The sequence below is a fragment of the Rhinolophus ferrumequinum genome, chromosome 4 (assembly GCF_004115265.2).
Source record: "Rhinolophus ferrumequinum isolate MPI-CBG mRhiFer1 chromosome 4, mRhiFer1_v1.p, whole genome shotgun sequence".
In the NCBI taxonomy this organism is placed as follows: Eukaryota; Metazoa; Chordata; class Mammalia; order Chiroptera; family Rhinolophidae; genus Rhinolophus; species Rhinolophus ferrumequinum.
This window is the reverse complement of record NC_046287.1, coordinates 64,965,576-64,985,231: the sequence shown is the minus strand read 5'-3', so window position 1 is coordinate 64,985,231 and position 19,656 is coordinate 64,965,576. Positions and strand designations below refer to the sequence as shown.

At 39.7% G+C, this 19,656-nt stretch overlaps 1 protein-coding gene across 3 annotated transcripts in view; it reads right to left on the bottom strand.

The window, feature by feature from the left end:
- FUT10 (fucosyltransferase 10) overlaps positions 1-19,653 on the bottom strand; it is a 74,889-nt gene extending 55,236 nt beyond the window's left edge. The window contains exons 1-3 of one of the 3 annotated variants that reach the window (XM_033105202.1): positions 19,596-19,653; positions 6,588-6,939; positions 2,074-2,368 (exon numbers count right to left, since the gene is read on the bottom strand). In XM_033105202.1, the coding sequence (XP_032961093.1) occupies positions 2,074-2,368; positions 6,588-6,668 (376 nt within the window). In that variant the 5' untranslated portion in view covers positions 6,669-6,939; positions 19,596-19,653. The other 2 variants (XM_033105201.1, XM_033105200.1) reach the window with 2 other exon arrangements.
- Between the last annotated feature and the right edge of the window lie 3 nt (positions 19,654-19,656).

The window sequence follows — 19,656 nt, the reverse complement described above, 5'->3', positions numbered from 1 at the left end:
ATATAATGTCTAAAACTAACAAATCAAGAAGTAACAATCTAAGTACACTATTTGGAAATACAGGAGCTATATGTGCACGTATAAAATGTTAAAAAGTTTTAAATGTTTAAAAGACAGTGACAGTGATACAACCACTTGGGATATTGGTTTGGTAATAGCTAGTAAACATAAATGCATACTGAGTAATTCCCCTGCCAGGTACGAAACCTCACAAAATCTCACACATGTACGTGCATTGTTTGTTGTAGCACTGTTTGCCATAAGTTTGCTTTAAATAGCCTAAGTGTCCAAAGACAGGAAAATGGTTAAATGAAGTGTGATATATAAATACCATGGAATACTATACAACAGTGAAAATGGATGAACTGGAGCTGTAAGTAACCAACATTGATAAACCTCAAAAACCATGTAAGAGAAAAAACAAGTGACAGATAGAAAGTTAACATATCATACTACTTACATAATTTTTAGAACATACAAAATAATGTTATATATTATTTATGTTATTGTGTAGTATGTACACACACACACACACACACACACACACACACATACACACACACACCAACTTCAGAATCCTCATTCCCTCTGGAGCAGGAGGAAAGGTAATGGAATGGGGTCACGGAAGGGCTCATAGAGGGTTTAAATTATACTTATAATATTTTATTTCTTAAGCTATGGCGTAGTGTACATTAAGTACCCGTAATATTATCTGCACTTTCTGTGTATAACTGAAATACACAGTTTCTAGGAGGTTCTGTTAAATTTGGGAAACTAAACTCATACATTTAATTTTGTTCATCTCAAAACACAACTAGAGAATCATAATCCCTTATGTAAACTCTCAGAGCTTTATGTTTCAGAATTCAGAATTCTTTGGATTTTAGAAAGGTATCATGATACAATTCTATATATTACATTACACCTTCAGGGGGACCTGTGATCCAATGATGTTCAAAATAAGCATCTGACACTACTCTCTCCCCTCAGGACAAATCAGCCACCAGCCTGGCCCTATGTTGATTCCCTTTTGTAAGTGTAGGTGGAAAACAAGATGCTGGGGACATTAGCAGATCTTCAGGGAAGACCTGGACTCCACTATATCTGGATTTTTAAGGACCTGGAATTTCCCTGGCTCCTTACCTAAGCCAGGGCATTGGTGCCCATTGCTCTGTAACCCTGAGCAACTGCACAGCATATACACGATTCCTGGTTCCTGCTAAACCCATTTTCTGCTGTATTTAAATTGTTAAGCAGAATACCAAAAATGACTCAACTCTACACGCTAGTCTCAGTCCTGCCTCTCCAAAGCCAATACTATACTTACACACACACACACACACACACACACACACACACACACACACTCATACCACTGTAAAGCAGATTTCCTTTCATTGACTTCCTAACTTAACTGATTAACCTTGCCTATATTTGGTCGAGTTTGCTAATATGCATTTCTCCTTCTCCCTACCACTCATCACCCAGGGACTCTGTATTTCTAATGGCTGCTGGCATCTTACTAACTCCACCTAGTGGGGTTTGTTTGCCCTTCAATCCAGCATGACATATAATCAGTCTCAAGAAGTAATGAACACCAATTTGCTGTTAAAGGCTGATGCTGAACAATCTTTTTGTTTTTAACTAATGAAAAAAGATCATTGTGCTTAGCTTATGCCCAATTAAACACCTGGTATGGTAATTAAAATCCCCTGGCAATCATCACATGACATTCTGAATTGGTATCAGCAATATAATCAATACCCAATTCCCCGAATACCAAATTCAGTGAGCACAGGACCCAGCAGTGAAAAGGTGATTTGAAATGTCTTCTCCTCCATTAATACCAAGTGGCCCAGCCAACCACCTCTACGTTGGACAAGGCTTATTTACATGTGTTTATCATATTTGCCAAATGCTCAGGGCTTCCAGAGAGCACATACAAAGGAAATCAGACACACCAAAGTGTTTTCAAGAGGAGCTCTACCATCTCTTCCTCGGGAGGTAAGCAGTAACTCAGCTTTAGAGAAGGATGTCAGCAAGCAAAGGGAGAAAAGCAAAAGCCCCACTCACCATAGAAGAGGAAGGCTTTCGTCATGTGATGACGTAGGTAGGTCCGGTTGATGGTGAAGAAACAGGCGTCTGCTCCACACTGGCCCAGCCTTCCACTTTCCCCAGTCAATGGGGACCACCAGAGCATAACGGGGTACTTATCAGTGTCCAATTTTGTTTTCCTATTCAGGGTCAGTGCTTCTTTCTTAGGGAATGGATAGAGATGTGTAGGCTCTTCCTCCATTTTTGCATGTCCATCTCGTAAATTGGAATTTTTAAACTTCTTCCTTTCCAATTTTCCCAGCTCCACCACTACCTAAGAGAAGACAATTACTAGAGTCAGACTGTTTAATTTCCTCTTGCACACCTCTCATTCATCTTGATGATTTAGTCTCTTATTAGGTTTCTACGCTGCTGTAACAAATTACCACATGCTTAGCAATTTAAAACAATACACATTTATTATCATATAGTTCTGGAGGTCAGAAGCCTGAAACCAGTCTCACTGGGCTAAAATCAGGGTTTCAGCAAGACTATGTTCCTTTCTGGGGATTCTGGGGGCAGTGAGGGGGATCGTTTCCTTGCTTTTCTATCTTCTAGAGCCAACCACAAGTTTTGGCTTGTGCATCTCTCTGAATCTTCTTCTGTCGTCTCACCTTTCTCCGACTATAGGTAGGCAAGGTTCTCATTGGGACCACTGGGGCAATTTAGGATAATCTCCTCATCCCAAAGTGTGTCACCCTACTCCCATCTATAAAGTCCCTTTAGCCATGTAAGGTAATACAGGTTCCAGGGATTAGGGAATGGACAAAGCCTCCAAAATACCTACCAACAAGGGTGCCTAATTCTACTACACACATAAGAGATACATTTCTCCTCCATTTTGTATGCACGTATATTATCCAGAAATAGTTTTGTCTCTTAATGAAAACTGTGAGAGTCAGGGATATTGCCTGGCTATTCCTAGAGATTACATTGTAGGGAAAATGGGTTATGAATTACCAAATGGTTTCTTTTTATTATAATTAAAGGAGTTGTGACATGGGTCTTCTATTTTTAATAATGTCCACTATGAAATCAAGATGGTGAAGCAGACTATGAGTACTGGGCTCCCTCCTAGATAAAAACAAGTTTTTATTTATTTCAGGATAGTCTGGGTCACTGGACAACTAAGCCATCAGTAACAGTAACCTGAAGGGCAGGGTGGACAGAGTGGAATAAAAGGGGCAGTTGTTCTCCAAAAGTGCTGCCTTTTCATCAAACTTTAAGGTTTGATATTGAATTGGCATTATAAAAATAGGTTACAGAAAGCAGTATAAAAGGGGCTGGTCTGTTTCATACGTAACTGAAACATCAGTAGTCAGACTACACAACAATTACAGTAGGTAAAGGCAGACACATATTTATGTATTAACTCCTCCACCAGTCAACAGAGGACATGACCTGTGAGGCCCTCTCTTAGCAGTCAAGGGTGGTGCTTTCTTCACATGCTTGTTATCCCTGGTGTCAGAATAGGGCCACTGGTCACTATTGCAATAGAAAGCCTGTAACTCCCTGGGGAGGGTCGATAACTTGCACTGGATTCTCTGAGGGATCCAATGGCCAAAAAAATATTAACCACTGAGTGAAAACCAAGCAGTATTCCAAAAGGAATAAAGAATGATATTAGCTTTAAAAAGTCATGGATCACCTGTGACACCAAAGTCAGCATTAGAACAGTAAAACAATCTCTGAAACTCAAGTTTAACGAACCCATGCCGATAGCTTTCTCAACATTTTTATGATAACATAATAATGTGGCTTTTCCCCAGAAGCTTGATGGAATGGAGTTGACTTGTAGCCAAACACATCCTTTCACCCAACCTTCTCTGCAAATGTACATCCAACCACTTTAAACACAGGCTTTTAAACAACCATGGGATATAACTTCAAAGACAAATTTTGCTCCACATTTCTAATCAATGTCTATTATGTGAGGTATAAGCTCATTTCTGAATAACAGGGACTGGTTTAGGAAAGAGTTTTCTGCCAAACAGCTTTTAAAAAAAACTAGTTAGCCTTAGTGGTAGGAAATATGGGGGGATAAAGGAACATATTATAGAAATCCATGAGGATAAAATCAGCCAAATCCAAAATCTGAAAAATTCAAAAGCACAAATGACCTAGTTTCTTCAACAAATCCATGACATGGAATAAAAGGTAAGGCAAAAGAAACTTTTATAGACAAGAAAAAAAAACACAAAACTTGCGACACACCAACTAAATGCAATGTGTGGGATTTGTTTATTCCAGATTTAAACTAACCCATTATAAAAAACTTTTTTGAGATAATCAAGGAAAATTTAACATGGCCTAGGCTATAGATGTTGCTGAGTAATTATTAATTTTGTTAGGTGTGACAATAATAATATGGTTATACTAAATTTTTAAAAGTTCCCATCATCAGACAATCATACTAAAGTAAATCCAGGTGAAATAATATCCAAGCAAATCCTAGATTTGCTTTAAAATACTCCAAATGTATCAATGAACTATTTGTGCAATTAAAAAGTAAATAAAATTAAATACACACACACACACACACACACACACACACACACACATATCCCCAAAGAATTTACAGGTAGTATATACAAAATATAGTAACATGTGAGTGGAAAACAGTATCTCAGATGAATGATTTCCTCCAGAGAACTACAATGTTTTAGCTTAACTGCATGTCAACATAACATTTTCATGTTTAGATTAGTTATTAATTATGTTAGAAGATCTTTTATAGGCTGAACTGTGTCCCCCCAAAATCCATCTGTTGAAGCCCTAACCCCCCATGCCTCAGAATGTGACTGAGTTAGGAGATCAGTTCTTTAAAAAGGTAATTAAGTTAAAATAAGGTCATAAGTTAAAATAAGGTCATTCGATATGACTGGTGTCCTTATAAAAAAGAGATTAGGATACAGACAAGTATAGAAGGAAGACCATATGAAGACAGAGGGCAGAGATGGCCATCCACAAACCAAGGAGAGAGGCCTCAGAAGAAACAACCCTGCTTGCTGACCCTTGATCTTGGACTTCTAGCCTCCACAACAAAAAGAAAATAAATTTCTGTTGTTTAAGCCACAGAGTGGTACTTTACTATAGCAGCCTTAGCAAACTAATACAGTATCCAAGACATGATTTTTTTTTAAATGTACCCTTCCTCTATGCTGCTTATGGGGCAAATTATTTCATCTGCCTTGCCTCCAAACCAGTAAAATCAGAAATGGTCCTAAATACATAGAAATTATATATTTTCATCTAGAGTGTTTAAAAAAAAATTGAAATTGCCACAACTCTGAACATTGAAGCATTCAATGTATCAGTGAGAACTGGGAAATACCCCAAACCATATTATTAGTGGCAAACTGAAACTAAGACTCAAACGAAGGTTCAACTCCAGTAATTATACCTCCTCTCACACTCTGCAAGCTTAGAAATGATATGATATGCATACCAAACACATGGCAACTTAGTCTGACACCAAAAGTAAGGCTCTTAGCTTAGACACGGGCATTCCTCATCACTGGAGAAAGTGCTAAAGTAAATATCTAATAAGATCAAAGTTTTCTCATAACTTCCCATAGAAAGAAGCAGAAAACTCCAGCCCCTTCTGCTCAAGCAGGTCCTAGTAGCTCCAAGACAGACAAAAGAAGGAGGCAAGTGTTTCCTCTGAGTGGAATCCTTATTTGGCAGCGGGTGGCAGAATACTGCGCCCAACTATTGGCCAAAGTGCTCTTATAAGCATTATCTCATTCAATCCTAATCAGGAAGGGAGCTCCCCTAAAGTGAAACAGCCCAGAAAACACCTCCGTTTCCATCAGCCCCACACCTGAACTACTAACATCCACAAATAATCTTTAAGTCCTTTGGATTTTGAAATGGACAGCTGGTACTTGAATGGTTGCTAAATATATATGAATTCATATCTGTACTTTTACTCTCCCTGTGTAATTTTTACTTTAAATTGAAATCAGCAAATGAAGTTCAGAATAACCAACTAAGTGAAGTAAGTGGGAGGACTAAAGAAATCTTTCAGTTCATTCACCATGACACAGTCCTTGGTCAAGCAGCGTACTTGTATGTCAAGAATGACAAATTTATAAATGCAGATGTTGTGTTATGCAGAACAAACTGTCTTGTTCTCAGAATAGGCTTTCTTAAGAATGCCATGTTTCAAAAGTGATTACAATAGGGGACTTGGAGGAATCCATCAAATTTTGACCCCATAAGACAAACTGAGCTGTACTTTCCTCTGAAATCAGGACCCTACAAGAGTCACAAACTGAACCCCCAGCTCACTGATTTTGTTTCTACCTGACACACCCACTCACTAAAACTAGTTTCATCTGTTAAAAAAGAAAGTATTTCTAGTACCTTAGACAGAAAACCCTGATCCTGAAAGACAAAGCAAAACATAAAGCACTTGGAGAGAAGAGGGTGGGGCAGGAGTGGTGGCAAAGGCCCAGGAATCAACACTACACAACCCAAATTCTTGGTACCTGGAGTGTGACAAGCAGAAAGATGGTAGCTGTGATGCACAGACAAGATGCCCAAAGCTTCCTCCTCTGAACCCGCACCATGCTGCTCTGCCCTGGGTGACTGACAGAGGGCTAGCCTGGCTACCAGGTGTTCTCCAGTCAGCCCATAGCCTGAGACAATCTCACGTGGAGGGACCATCTGGGTGCCAATTTCCTCCATTGCCATTCCTGCTGGGCCCTGGTCTCCATGAAGGACTGAGATCCGAGGTTTCCAGTGGGCCTGGCTTGGCATTGAGAGGGAACAGCATGCAGTCTTCTTAAGCTATCATCAGAGCTGCTGGCGATTCTTCAGACCAGACGACATCAAAAAACTCTGTAACAAACGAATAATCTTTTAGCCATAGTGCAGATTTAATAAATGTAGTCTTTCAGGGTTATCATGTAGAAACCCAAAATTTGACAACTAAAAGGAACCTTAGAAATCACGTAGTCCAAATACCTCATTCACAGATAAGAAAACCAAACCCAGAGAATTGGAGTGACTTGCTCAAGGTCATACAGCCCATTGAAGGAGAGTGACAGATCTACAATCGGGTCTCAAGTCTGAAATTCTGTTTCCACTTAATTTTCTCTGCCACCAAAAGGCTGCATTCCAGAAGTCATTTACACTTCCTTCAATCTAGGTTTCAAAGGAGTCGAGAAATGGAGTAGAAATTACCAGGACTATCCACACACTTCTGTAAAACTCAAGAAAATAAATAAAAATTTCAGGTTTTGATCAAAAATAGGTAATGATTAACTGGCCCCAACTCCACCTAAGAAAAACAACTTCAGCCACAACATAAGGAATTCTGATGATTGATTTATTTCCTTAGTCTTTTATGGCGAGTGTAATAAAGCAGTGGGTTGTGCGGGCAATATGACTCTGGAAGTTTTGAAATAAGATTTTCATCTATCTGAAATGCAGAATCTTTTCAAAACGTTTTTTAAATGAAGTAAGTCCCATAAAATGCCTTTTGTTCCCAGGGTTCTATGAAGTCTTGGGTAAAGGACACTGTGGAATCCAGCACAGAGCAAAGGTAAAACTTCCTCCAGACTGCAGAGCACTGCTTTCAAGGACTCCACAGATGTGATTCTAAGGTTTGATTGTTTCTCTCTCAGATACAGAATTAAATATATAGATAGAATCATAAAAATGATGTAGAATTCTGGTTAAAAACTTTGGTTTTAAAGGTGTGCTCCCTTTAAGGTACGGATGTACTTTAATCTATTTTTAAGTCCAGAATACTTTTTCCCCCTCACCCACGAAATGATCTTGGTCTCAGAAATCACCAAAAGTGCATTTTTCTTCTTTCATCCATGGAATTCCCGCAATCCACAGTGACTAAGGGAACGAGCTATAGGCTCAGTCTGCCGGGATTCATATCTCAGCTCCCCAGCTCTTTTAACCTATCCCATAACTAAATTTCCAAAATGTAGATAATAATGGTACCTAATTAGAGTACTTATGAGAATTGTATGAGGTAAAATTGACAAAACATTTATTTCAGAGTCTGACACATAAATATCCAATAACTATTTGCTATGTTATTTTTAAATAGTATTATTATTTTATTATACCTTTAAGTGGAAAATTAAAGTTGAATTCATATAAAGTGTGTTGCTGCCCGATCAGCTGGAATGTGAAAAGGAGAAATACTTTGCCAAAGGAAAGGAGATCACTGATATTTGTTGACTGACCTGTTATGAGCGAGACTTTTCCTAAATACTCAGCATGCGTGAGCGCTTTCAGTCCTCACAACTATGCCATGAAGTAGCTATTCTACACATTTTGTTTGGTGTTGTTTTCCCACCAGATAAGCTCACACTCAGGTTATCTGTCTGAATCAAAAGAAAGCAAAAGAAAAAAAAAAGTGTGTAGAATAGTTCTGTCGGCTGGTATACCAGAGAAAAAAGTCACAGAAATCTGTAAGAACCTGAAAAGGTTCCTTCTACTCAGTAGACCCTAATAGCTTTTAACTACACAAAACGTGGGGCTAGCACTTAGGGTTCCTGGCTCTGTCATTTACATATAACATAAATTTGGACAAGTTACTAAATCTCTCTTAGCCTCAGTTTCTTCATTGTAGACACTAAATGTTAACTACCATTATTTCCCTTTCATAATAGAAAGATTATCAAATGGTCACTTTATATGCAAAAGCAATTTATTATAGCTACTCATATAATTAATGTAACCCAGATTAGGTAATGAAATAATATTAACACCTTAAATGAGTATAAAACTGTATCTTTTTTTAACGAGATCATTTTTTAAAAGATTTTTAGATATATCACTCCCCTCAATCTTATTGATAGTAATTTTGTAAAGTGGGTAAGGTAGGTATAATTCTCAGTTCCCACAAATAAGGAAATCGAGTCTCGGTGAGTTTAAGTGATCTGTCCAAGACCATAGTTTTTAAACGTTGAACTGGGTCTAGGAATCATGTCACATGCTAGGGTTTCCAGGCAGGAATTCCCTCCCGTACTCAGGAATTTTTTTCGCTTTCCCATTCCCAAATTCTGCGAAAAGTTGGCCGGGAAATCAGGAAAATCGGCTCCTTGAACCCAGTAATACCCACAATGGGAAATAAACGTACTACTCACAATGTATCTCTTAGACATTTTTCCTATTCATCACTAGATTTCTGGGCAGGAATTCCCGCCCGTTCTCGGGAATTTTTTTCGCTTTTCCATTCCTAAATCCCAAGAAAAATTGGTAGGGAAATCAGGAAAATCAGCTCCTTGAACCCAGGTGGTTAGTAGTATCGGCCATCACTTTGTAGAAACGATTCATCGTGGAGAACAGAAAACAGTTTATATCTCAGGATTCAGGAACAGGAAAGCGGAAAAAAAATTCCCGAGAATGGGTGGGAATTCCCGCCTGGAAACCCTACCTGACTCCAAGCTCAGCAGAAAGAAAAGAGATGGGGAAAACTGTGACAGCTTGTTAAGTGTACAAAAGAGTCAGGTATACAGGGAAACAAAAGATGAAGAATGTGTGTGAGGACATTCTTTGGCATATTTTTACAGCTACCACATAGCTCAGGCCTGTCCTAGGAACTATTAAAGTCTTTATACGGTTGTACATACTATGACAGAATTTAAGGTTACAAATTCCCTTCCATCCAAAGAATATCGACTGAGGTTATATTCCCAAAGCCAGAAGTATAGTGGAGTCTCAGGGACCAACTGTGGTTAAATACTCACCACTAAATAACAGAGCCAGCTAGGGTAGACGGTATTATGATTGATAGCATGCATCCATCAACCAGACCTCGGGGCACATCAACCTATACAATCTAATATAAGGTAATAATTCACCCAGGAGCTTGTCATTAAGTCAGCAGTACCCCGACTGGTGGGACAGATGGGCTCGCAGAGAGCTCCGTGAAGGCCAACAAGCACCAATGCAATGGACTCCCTTCTGTTTCATCACTGCCTGAAGGGTGAATCTCAGAGTCCTCCAACACGGGAGGGTGCCCCAAAACACTCCTTTCCGGGACGGAGCAATGTGTGTTTGTTCAGATAAGCATGGCAGATAACATGTGAAATGGATTCTCACTAACTAACCCTTCTGACCTTGGAGCTGAGCTCCTGAAAAGCATTGTGCAGCTGGTAAGCACTGCCTGGGGCTGGCCATCTGCTGCCCAGAGAGGGGTATGGCACTGAGCATGACTACCTCCTACTCCTGCAAGTGCTAGTCCGTCAAAACCAGGAACACTTTCACCCCAAAATAATTTCAGATTTCTCCACTTTATTTTCAATTAAAATGGACAGAAAAGAGACTGAATATTTTAAAGTGAATTAGCAGCCTGAGGATGCCAGCCTCAAATTGCAGCCATGCACGGCCAGTCAAAGTACAGGTTAAGGGTCTCAGAAATGGGACTAAGGTGATTTCTGCCCTGCACCTCTCAGTGAAAAAAATGAGAAACCAACCCTAGGTGATGCATGGGGTTTTCCAACCCTGACAGTTTGTGTGTCTCTACGTTTCTCTCCCTCTCCCCACTGGCAGGGGAAAGGGAGGTCTGGGAAGACTCCTTCCTTGTCTCTCCTCCAGTAACTGATGAGTTAGCTTAAGGTTCTACCAGGGAGTCTTTAGAAGGAATGTATCTAATTACCAACTTATTCATACTAAAGTATGATTTCTCAAATAGGTTTGACTCTCCCAACATATGTTTTCAGTTTATAATTATAAATCCTCAAAACTCCCCTCAAATAGTGGCTGTCCTGGGAAGGACAGGCGATGAGACAGGCTTGATGCAAAAGTTTCAGGGAGTTTGGACATCTCTCCAGGCACTTTTTACCTACTGCCTTTCAATTCCACTTGTCCTCATCAACACTCCTCATTTATTCCTACTTGGTTTCTCCAAAAGCCTGGTAACTGTTGTTCCCACCAGTCTGACCCCTTGCACTCTCCACATAGCTGTAGAGTTGTTTCTGGAATGCAGGTTGGAAGTCCCTCCTCTGATTAAAATCCTTTAATTGCTTCCCAAAGATTTCAAGATACAGATAAAACTCTTTAGGTTAGAAAACACTACCTGGACCCCCACCTTGTTTCGTTAGCTTTCCTTCCCTCTCTCTCCACCACATATACCCTTTGTTCCCGCTATTCTTGGAATGTAGCTTCCTGTTCTGTCCCCCTGTCCCTACCTACACCATCCATACCTCTTGCACTATCCTAGCCATTCTCCAAGGCTTTCAAGGCCACCTGCCTTGGGGAAGACTTACTGCTCCCCAATGCCAAGTCCGGACATCTAGAGCCACATATATCACTGTGTATTTGTTTTTATTACAACAATGGACAGAAAGCAGGAAACTGGGGGATTTTAGTAAACCTTCTAAAACTGCTTTATTGGGTGAACACAAAATAATTGTTGAACATCAAAAAGTTGACCTATTTTGTTAATTTGCAGAAGACTTTCTTGGTGTTGTGACTGTCCCTTGGGCATCTGACAAACGTGTGATGGTTCTGCAGTTTCCACTTTCACCTCATATTATTTATTAACATTTACTTGTGTTAACGTGTTCCTCACTCTTTTTTAATGGACTTCATATTTTGCTGAGCATTTATTTTTACATAAAGAGTGTTTTGAGTTGCAGATTTCTATCGGGCAAGGTCATCCTCTTCAGCCAAGCACACATTTCAGGCGAGACAAATAGAGAATAATGAGAGAGAAAGGGGTACTGGTGTCCATGTGAAGCAATACAGGTGATTAATGGGGAAGCAGAAGTTGTAGCCCAAACACCTTCAGATTTGTATTGCAGTACTGAAGGTGATGCCATTCTTAAATTCTGGACACACAGGGAAGCACTCAAAGTATGCAGTATTAATACACTCTCACTTAGTGGATCTATTTAACAGAGAAACTAAATAAAAATATATACCCAGATCAGAAAAATATATACCCTCCCCCAAAAAAGACTGCCACATAAAAGTATTTTTAAAAAGCGCCAAATACAAGTGTTCACAAGGAATCCAATTTTTAAATGAGGTAAGGGAACACAACTGAAGATTACGTATCACACTAAGAACTGAGCCAGCATTTAAATATGGGTTAGAAATGTCTGTATACTGAATAATACTTACACATAAGTGAATATCATTGTTTGTCCAAACTATGTTTTTTATTTCCTAAAGTTAACCCTAGTTTGAGTGTTTTAAAAAATGTTTTGTGTGTAAGATAACACTTGAACTTACACATTTTTTTAATTGAATAAAAGATGAGCCATGAAAACAGTAACAGTTGAGATTGTGTATTTAATTCAGTTACACACTGCCATCTAGCAGGAAGCCTGCAAGCAAATGAAGAGCTACTACAATTTCAAAAATGGAGCAGACCTTAAAGATCCTCTGATGCTCCATTGCGTCTGGCTTGCAGGCGGGAAGAGACAGTTCTAAAACTGAGGTTAGGGTGCTGTCTAGATTGGGGGCTCTGCTGCTTTAGTGTGCAAAGACCTGGGCTGCTTATTCAATGCAGATGGCCAGGCCTCACCTGCAAGCTCTCCATTTGGAAACTAACCACCATGGGAACAATGCCCAAGTTGTAGTGTGACATCACTAGCAAGTCCAAGACTGGTCATGAGCTTCAAGGGTGTCTCATCTTGAGAGAGGAGAATGAGGTCCTAAAGACCAACTTGCCACATTCAAAACTGTGGCAAGCCAGAATGTATTTAATGAATTCCACAATGAAATTAACAATCCAAGTCACCACTTGCATAACACTACCATGCTATTTCAAGGATCTGTGGCAATGTGTAGAGAGCAGGCGCCTGTTGGAGCTGTGGTGTTAAACAAACGTCATTTTGCGTACATTTGCTATATATTAAAGAATCATTTAAAGATTCCTAGAAAAAGTCTTAAAATTACACCAATGTTATTTCTGTATCTTACACAAAATGAGTTCTATCATGAGGGCGCTAATCGCATACAAAAATACCTAGGAAATGGCTTTGCATATAGATAACCAAAGCCTGCTGTTCTGGGGTTCTCCCTGGGCATTTTCTCCATTACAGGTGCCATGCTCTCTACAGCTGGACAGTCAGAATCACGACTTCAGCACACAATTCTAGCAACAAGTGATTCTCAATGAAGACGTGGGGAAGAAGGAAACAATCCACAGTACGCAATGGCAGAGTTAGGTTCTCCAATTGGTGGGGCTGGGAAGATCGTGGCAGACAGGGAGGTAGGAGAAAATATTCATTTCATCTTCATTTCGAGGCGCCAGGAACTGCGTGCCTCCCTGGGCTCCTGCAAGGGCGCCTGCCTGCCTCCCACCGGGGCTTTTCCAGCAGCCAGATAGGTTTAAATCTCAGGCAACAGCTCTGGAAAGCACTGCCCAAGGTTTCGCAAAGCAGACTTGATTTCTTTTTCAGTACACAACTCCGTCTTTCCCTTCACACACTCGCTCTGGGCACAAAGAAGATGTTTCCTTCTGCAGGGAGTCCCGGGGGCTGCGTCCCAGCTTCCATGGGCACCAGAAAAGTTTTTTTGTTTGTTTCTCGGCACCAAGACCCTACCCCCAAGCTATCAATCAAGTAAGACCTAGTGATGCACACTCACCTCTTCACGGGGAGAGAGGCTCGCTCTGCCCATCGCAGCCCGAGTTTTTCACTTTCTGTTTGCGCCCCCAGAGCTCAGGGGAAGACTCGGAAAGGAGATTTGGGAAAGGCGGGGTAACTCTCAGTGTGTCCAGGCCCAGCGATCCTGGATCCAGGTTTTCACTGATACTCCCATTTAAAAGCAAGTGGGATCTCGGTTCCAGGGAACCTCGGCCTGCAGCTCAGTACAACCCTTTATGAAAGTTCTTGGAAGGCTCCTGAGGCCCTCTTCTAAGGCAAGTCACAGGATACTTTCTGCTTCTCAAACTCACCTGGAGCACATTCAAAGGTATCTATTCAGGAAAACTGAGAACCTTCTAAGGAAAGCGGAGTTTTGGGAATCTTTAGCCATGTACCAGTGTTTGGTAGACTGAGCAGAATGATCATTTAGGGTTGTTTTTTTGTTTTGTTTTGTTTTGCATTGTTTTGTTTTTACTGGAAAAATTAAACTGACTTCTGGCTACTGAGTTCCAAATTCAGTAACCCAATTAAAATTATTTTTCCGTAGTCTAGAAGGAAGTCAAATAATTCAAGACCTTAGGAGGGCTGGGACTAGAGTCAGGGCAAATGAGGCATCTAGGGCTCAGAATTTGAGGCGCACTGACTCAGAGTCATGCAAGTACCAGGCACACTTGCAGGAACATGAGAGTGGTAGCTGCCCCAGGCCGGCCTCATTACAGTCCTAGTCCTACAGAGCTCCAATGCCAAGTACCTCAGTTAACCTCTCTGGAAAAGTGAGTTGATAATAATGGTATCAAATTTTAGAAAATCCCAAACACAAAGGAAAACACCGATAAATTGGATAGCATTAAAAGTAAGAAATTCTGTTCATCAAAAGCACTATTAAGAGAATGAAAAACAATCCACTGAGTAGACGAAGATATTCGCAATAGGTTTATCTAACAAAGAATTCATATCCAGAATATATCAAAAAGTCCTACAATGCAATAAAGAAAGAATCCAATAAAAAGCGGGCCAAAGACTTATGCAGCACTTTCCCAAGGAGGAACCTGAGTAGTCAATAAATATGTGAAAAGATGCTTAACCTCTTTAGTCATCAGGGAAATGAAAATTAACAAGACAATGATATACTGCTATGCACCCACCAAAATGGCTACAGATTTTAAAACTTTCAATACAAAGCCAAGACAAAGCTGTGGAGTACATGGAACTCTTATGCACTGTTGGTCGAGGTGTAATTGTTACAGCCACTTTGGGAAACTGTCTATCAGTATGACCCACAAATTCTGCTCCTAGGTATATGCCTAATATACATACATACATATGTACATCAAAAGACAGGTAAAATGAGCCATAACACACATCTAAACAAATTTGAAAGAATAGATATCATACAAAATATGCTCTCGGGCTGGCCTGCTCCTAACGGGAAAATCGCTGGTTGGATTCCCACATGGCCCAGTGAGCTGCGCCCTCTACAGCTAAGATTGTGAACAACAGCTCTCCCTGGAACTGGGCTGCCATGAGCAGCCGGAGGTTGGCATGGACTACTGAGTGGTGCCATGGGCTACTGTGTGCTGCCATGAGTGGCCGGCTGCGCTTGGGCCAGGGAGCTATGTCCTATACAACTAGACTGAGAAACAGCAGCTTGAACCAGATTGGGGGGGGAAGGCGGAAGAAGGGGGGAAAAATATGATCACAGACCATAATAGAATTAAACCAATTAAATCAATTCAATTCATTAAATCAATAACAGAAATATCCCAAAACATTTGAGACTCTTTTAAAATATTCCAAAATATTTGGAGATTAAATAGCAAATCTGTAAGTAACACATGAGTCAAAGAATAATTCACAAGAGAAATCAAAAAATATTTTGAACTAAATGAAAATACAACCTATTAGAATTTGTGGGATGCAGTAAAAGCAGTGTTTACAGAGAAAATTATAGCATTGAATGTAGGAAGCCAGCCTAAAATCAATAATCTAAGCTTCCACTGTAGGAAACAAGAGAAGAGAAGCAAACTAAATCCAAAGTAAGCAGAAGAGAAGAAATAATAAAAATGAGAGCGGAAATCAATAAAATTGAAAGCAGGAAATTAACAGAGAAAAGTAACAAAACCAAAAGCTGGTTCTTTGGAAAAAAATCAACAAAATTGATAAACCTTAGCTAGGCTAACCAATAAAAAAGTGAGAAGACACAAATTATATCATATTTCTGATATGAGGGACCATCACTACTGATCCCATGGACATTAAAAGGATAATAAAGGTCAAAAGAATGAGACTACAAGCCACAGACGGGGAAAAATTATTTGCAAAATACATACCTAATAAAAGCTTATTATCCAAAATATACAAAGAACTCTTAAAACTCAACAATAAGAAAGCAAACAACCCAATTTAAAAAATGAGGTAAAGACCTGAACAGACACTTCACCAAAGAAGATACACAGATGGCAAATAAGCAAATGAAAAGATGTAAATTAAAACAAACCCAAGATACCACTACACACCTATTACAATGGTTAAAACACATAACACATTCATTGCTGGTGAAAATGCAAAATGTGTAACACTTTGGAAGACATTTTAATAGTTTCTGGATTTCCCTCAGAGGGAACTGCTTCATGTATAGCTATATATACCCAGCTGAATTACATGTGGGAAGACAGAGGAGTAATAGTTTCTCTGACACTAGAATTTTCATATCAGAAGCTGGATGGCTACTTATTATGGATGTTGTAAAATTCATTAATGCACCAGATCAGATAGGACCTGATAATTCCTAGATGTTCCCTAATTAATAATCTGTGATTCAACAAAAGGGACTTTGTTAAAAAACAAAGATCCAAACTGTGTCATCAATATTTGCTCTGATTATAAACATTCATTACAGAAATGGTCCTAATTCTCTATCCCTCTCTGTATCCACTCCTTTTACATTGTGACTTTGAAGCTCCCATCAAAAAGTGTTTTTTTTTTCCTTACCCCTGAATACAGGCTGGCTTGCGACTTGCTTTGGCCATAGAATGTGGCTGAAGTGACAGGGTGCCAGTCAAGCCCAGGCCTCTAGAGGCCTTGCAAGCTTCCATTTCTTTTATTGGAATCCTGCCCAGCTACCAACAGAACAATTCTATGATGGCCTTCTGGACAATGAGGGAAAATGACTCAGTCACCCCTGTTGCCCCAGCCAACAGCCACTCGGACTATAAGATATGTGAGTGATGCCATCCTAGACAAGACAGCCAAAACCAATCCATCAACTGACTGCAGACATATCAGCAGGTCAGATCAGCCAAGTCTAGTCTCTGCCTTAAAGGAACATGAACAACAATACTTACCCTTTTAAGCCACTGAGTCTGAGAAAGGGGTGTTACATAGCAGTAGCTCACTGCTATAGAAATTAATATCTAGAAGTGGGCTGCTGCTGTTAAAAAAAAAAAACAAATCTAAACTATATGGCATTGATTGGCCTTGGGACCAGGTGGTGGGCAAAGACTGAAAAAGCAGTAAGAAATCTACTATAGCAAACTGTAAAAATAGCGACACATTTTATGTAGTAGAAAAAAAATGTTTGGTGAAAGTATCACCTATAGTAACTTGGAGGATATAAAACATAACTAATGAACTTGAATATCTGGATAAAATGATTTCTAGGCAGAATGCTAAAAATGTCAGTTTGCATCTTTTAGCTGCAAATTATAAAGTACTACCAGAAAAAAATAAGCCAAAGAGAAAAAAAAAGGCAACTTTATAGGCAGAAACTAGGGAGAATATAGAGGAATCAAAATTTAGCATGTTGGAAGATAAAACTGGTTCTCATCTCCCCAACGAGTAAAAGATCCTCAAGGTAAGGTTGGAAGATCTTTAGTTAAGACTTCTAAAAGAGTTAAGATGGTGTCTAGCAAATCTTTTCAGCCAAATGAAAGAGCCAGTAAGAATCATAAAGAGGTATTTCCACAGCAGCATGAGACACCCAAAGTAGCCATGATTAAAATTGAAGAGAGAAGTTTGTCTGAAAAAAATTATGTGTATGGCTTTTGCCCAATGGAGTGAACTTAAATCAGACTGCACATAGAAAGCACACAAAGGTTTTAAAATTGTACATTGTGAAATTGCTCCCAACTTGGACTAGGAAGGACAGAAATTGTTCTGATTTTTAAAAATGCTTCTGGACCTTCAAGCTTCTCTGGATGAATAGATAAAGAAAATGTAATGCACATATTATATTATATCATATTGTTATATTTTAATATCACATTTATATGTAATATAAATGTAATACACACACAATGGAATATTATTCAGCCAAAAAAAGAATGAAATCTTGCCATTTGCAACAACATGGATGGCCATTGATGGCATTATGCTATGCGAAGTCAGGCAGAGAAAGACAAATACCATATGATCTCACTTATATGTGGAATTTAAAAAACATACAACAACCATAAGCTCAAGATATAAAGAACAGATTAATGGTTGGGGGGGGGAATGCACGAAATGGGTGAAGGGGGTCAAAAGGTACAAATTTCCAGTTATAGAATAAATCAATCATGGAAATGGAACGTACAGCATGGTGACTACAGTTAATACTGTGTTGCATATTTGAACGTTGCTAAGAGTAAATCTTCAAAGTTCTCAGCACAAGAAAAATTGTTATAAATAACTGCATGGTGATGCATGTTAACTAGACTTATTGTGGTGAACCTTTTGCAATATATACAAATATTGAATCATGTTGTATCCTTGAAGCTAATATAAAATTGTATGTCAATTATACCTCAATTAAAAAAGTTTATTCACAGGACTCACCTGTTGATGGTGAGCAGGAAAGGAATATTATGCACCCCCCCCAAAAAAATATATATATGTATCACTTCCCCTCCTAAAAACAATTCAGGGAGTGTGGTGGGTGCAGGTGGTGAGTCTTGTTCAGCTTTTGATTTCTTCTACATTGTTTTAAACTTTGTTTTACTAACATAGAAGAGCTTGTGTATATATGACTTTCCTCTAGGTCTCTAAAACAGACTTGTCTAGGGCAGTAGGCTAGAGAGAACAATCACGATGTTTTATAAATCAATGTAAACTATGTATTTACATACCTCTAGTCCTCACATAACCCCATTATTCAAATGGAAATGTTTGTTAAAGGTAAGTGACTTGCCCAAAGATATTTAGAAAATGGCAGTTGGTTTTTAGTACGTAAATTTGACTCCAAAACCCGGTGCTAAATCAATGCTTTCCAATAGGGTGTTGTAATTCGTAACTCTCACCTGCATGCAAAATTACATTATTTACGACACACTGAATTATTTTATAATGTAACACGCAAGTTAAGGGTCCATTATTATTCTGAGATTGTGCCTTTCTTACTTTTGGTATTAAAATTGCCTTTCTTTAAAAAAAAAAAAAAAGATATGGGCTAGTAATTGGTTGGGGTTTTCTCCCGTCAAAATAAAAAGCGGAAAAAGTTTAGTCCTTCAAAAGTTTTTTGAAATATTATCCGATGCATGAATTTCAAAAGTCAAGACCCAATGCCACACCAAACAAGCGTCTGCGCGGTAAGTGAGGAAGGGGTAAATGCGGGAGCCAGTGTCTCAGGTTTAAAAAGGCCGAGTTTGAGATCCACACCTTAGGTGAAGGAAAAATAACAATGCAGCCCTGACCGTTAGCACTAAGGCCCGGCAGGCGGCGGTCCGCGCCTCTGCGGAGCGAAATGCCGGGTAGACAGGAGGCCTGGCGGGCGGGGCGGTCACGAACTGCGCGTCGGATAAGGGTGCGTCGGCCGCTCTCGACCTCCGCGTTCCGGGATTCGGACGCCTCCAGCGCGGGATTACACCGGGTTATTAACCGCGTTTGCGGTCCCATGCTGAACCCGGGACAAAACCAATGCTGCGTGAGCGCGCAGTGACAGTCCGGACATACCTGTGCACACTTGGGCGCACACGAAAGTCACACCGCCAAGGGGCGCTCTGTGCAAGTCCCA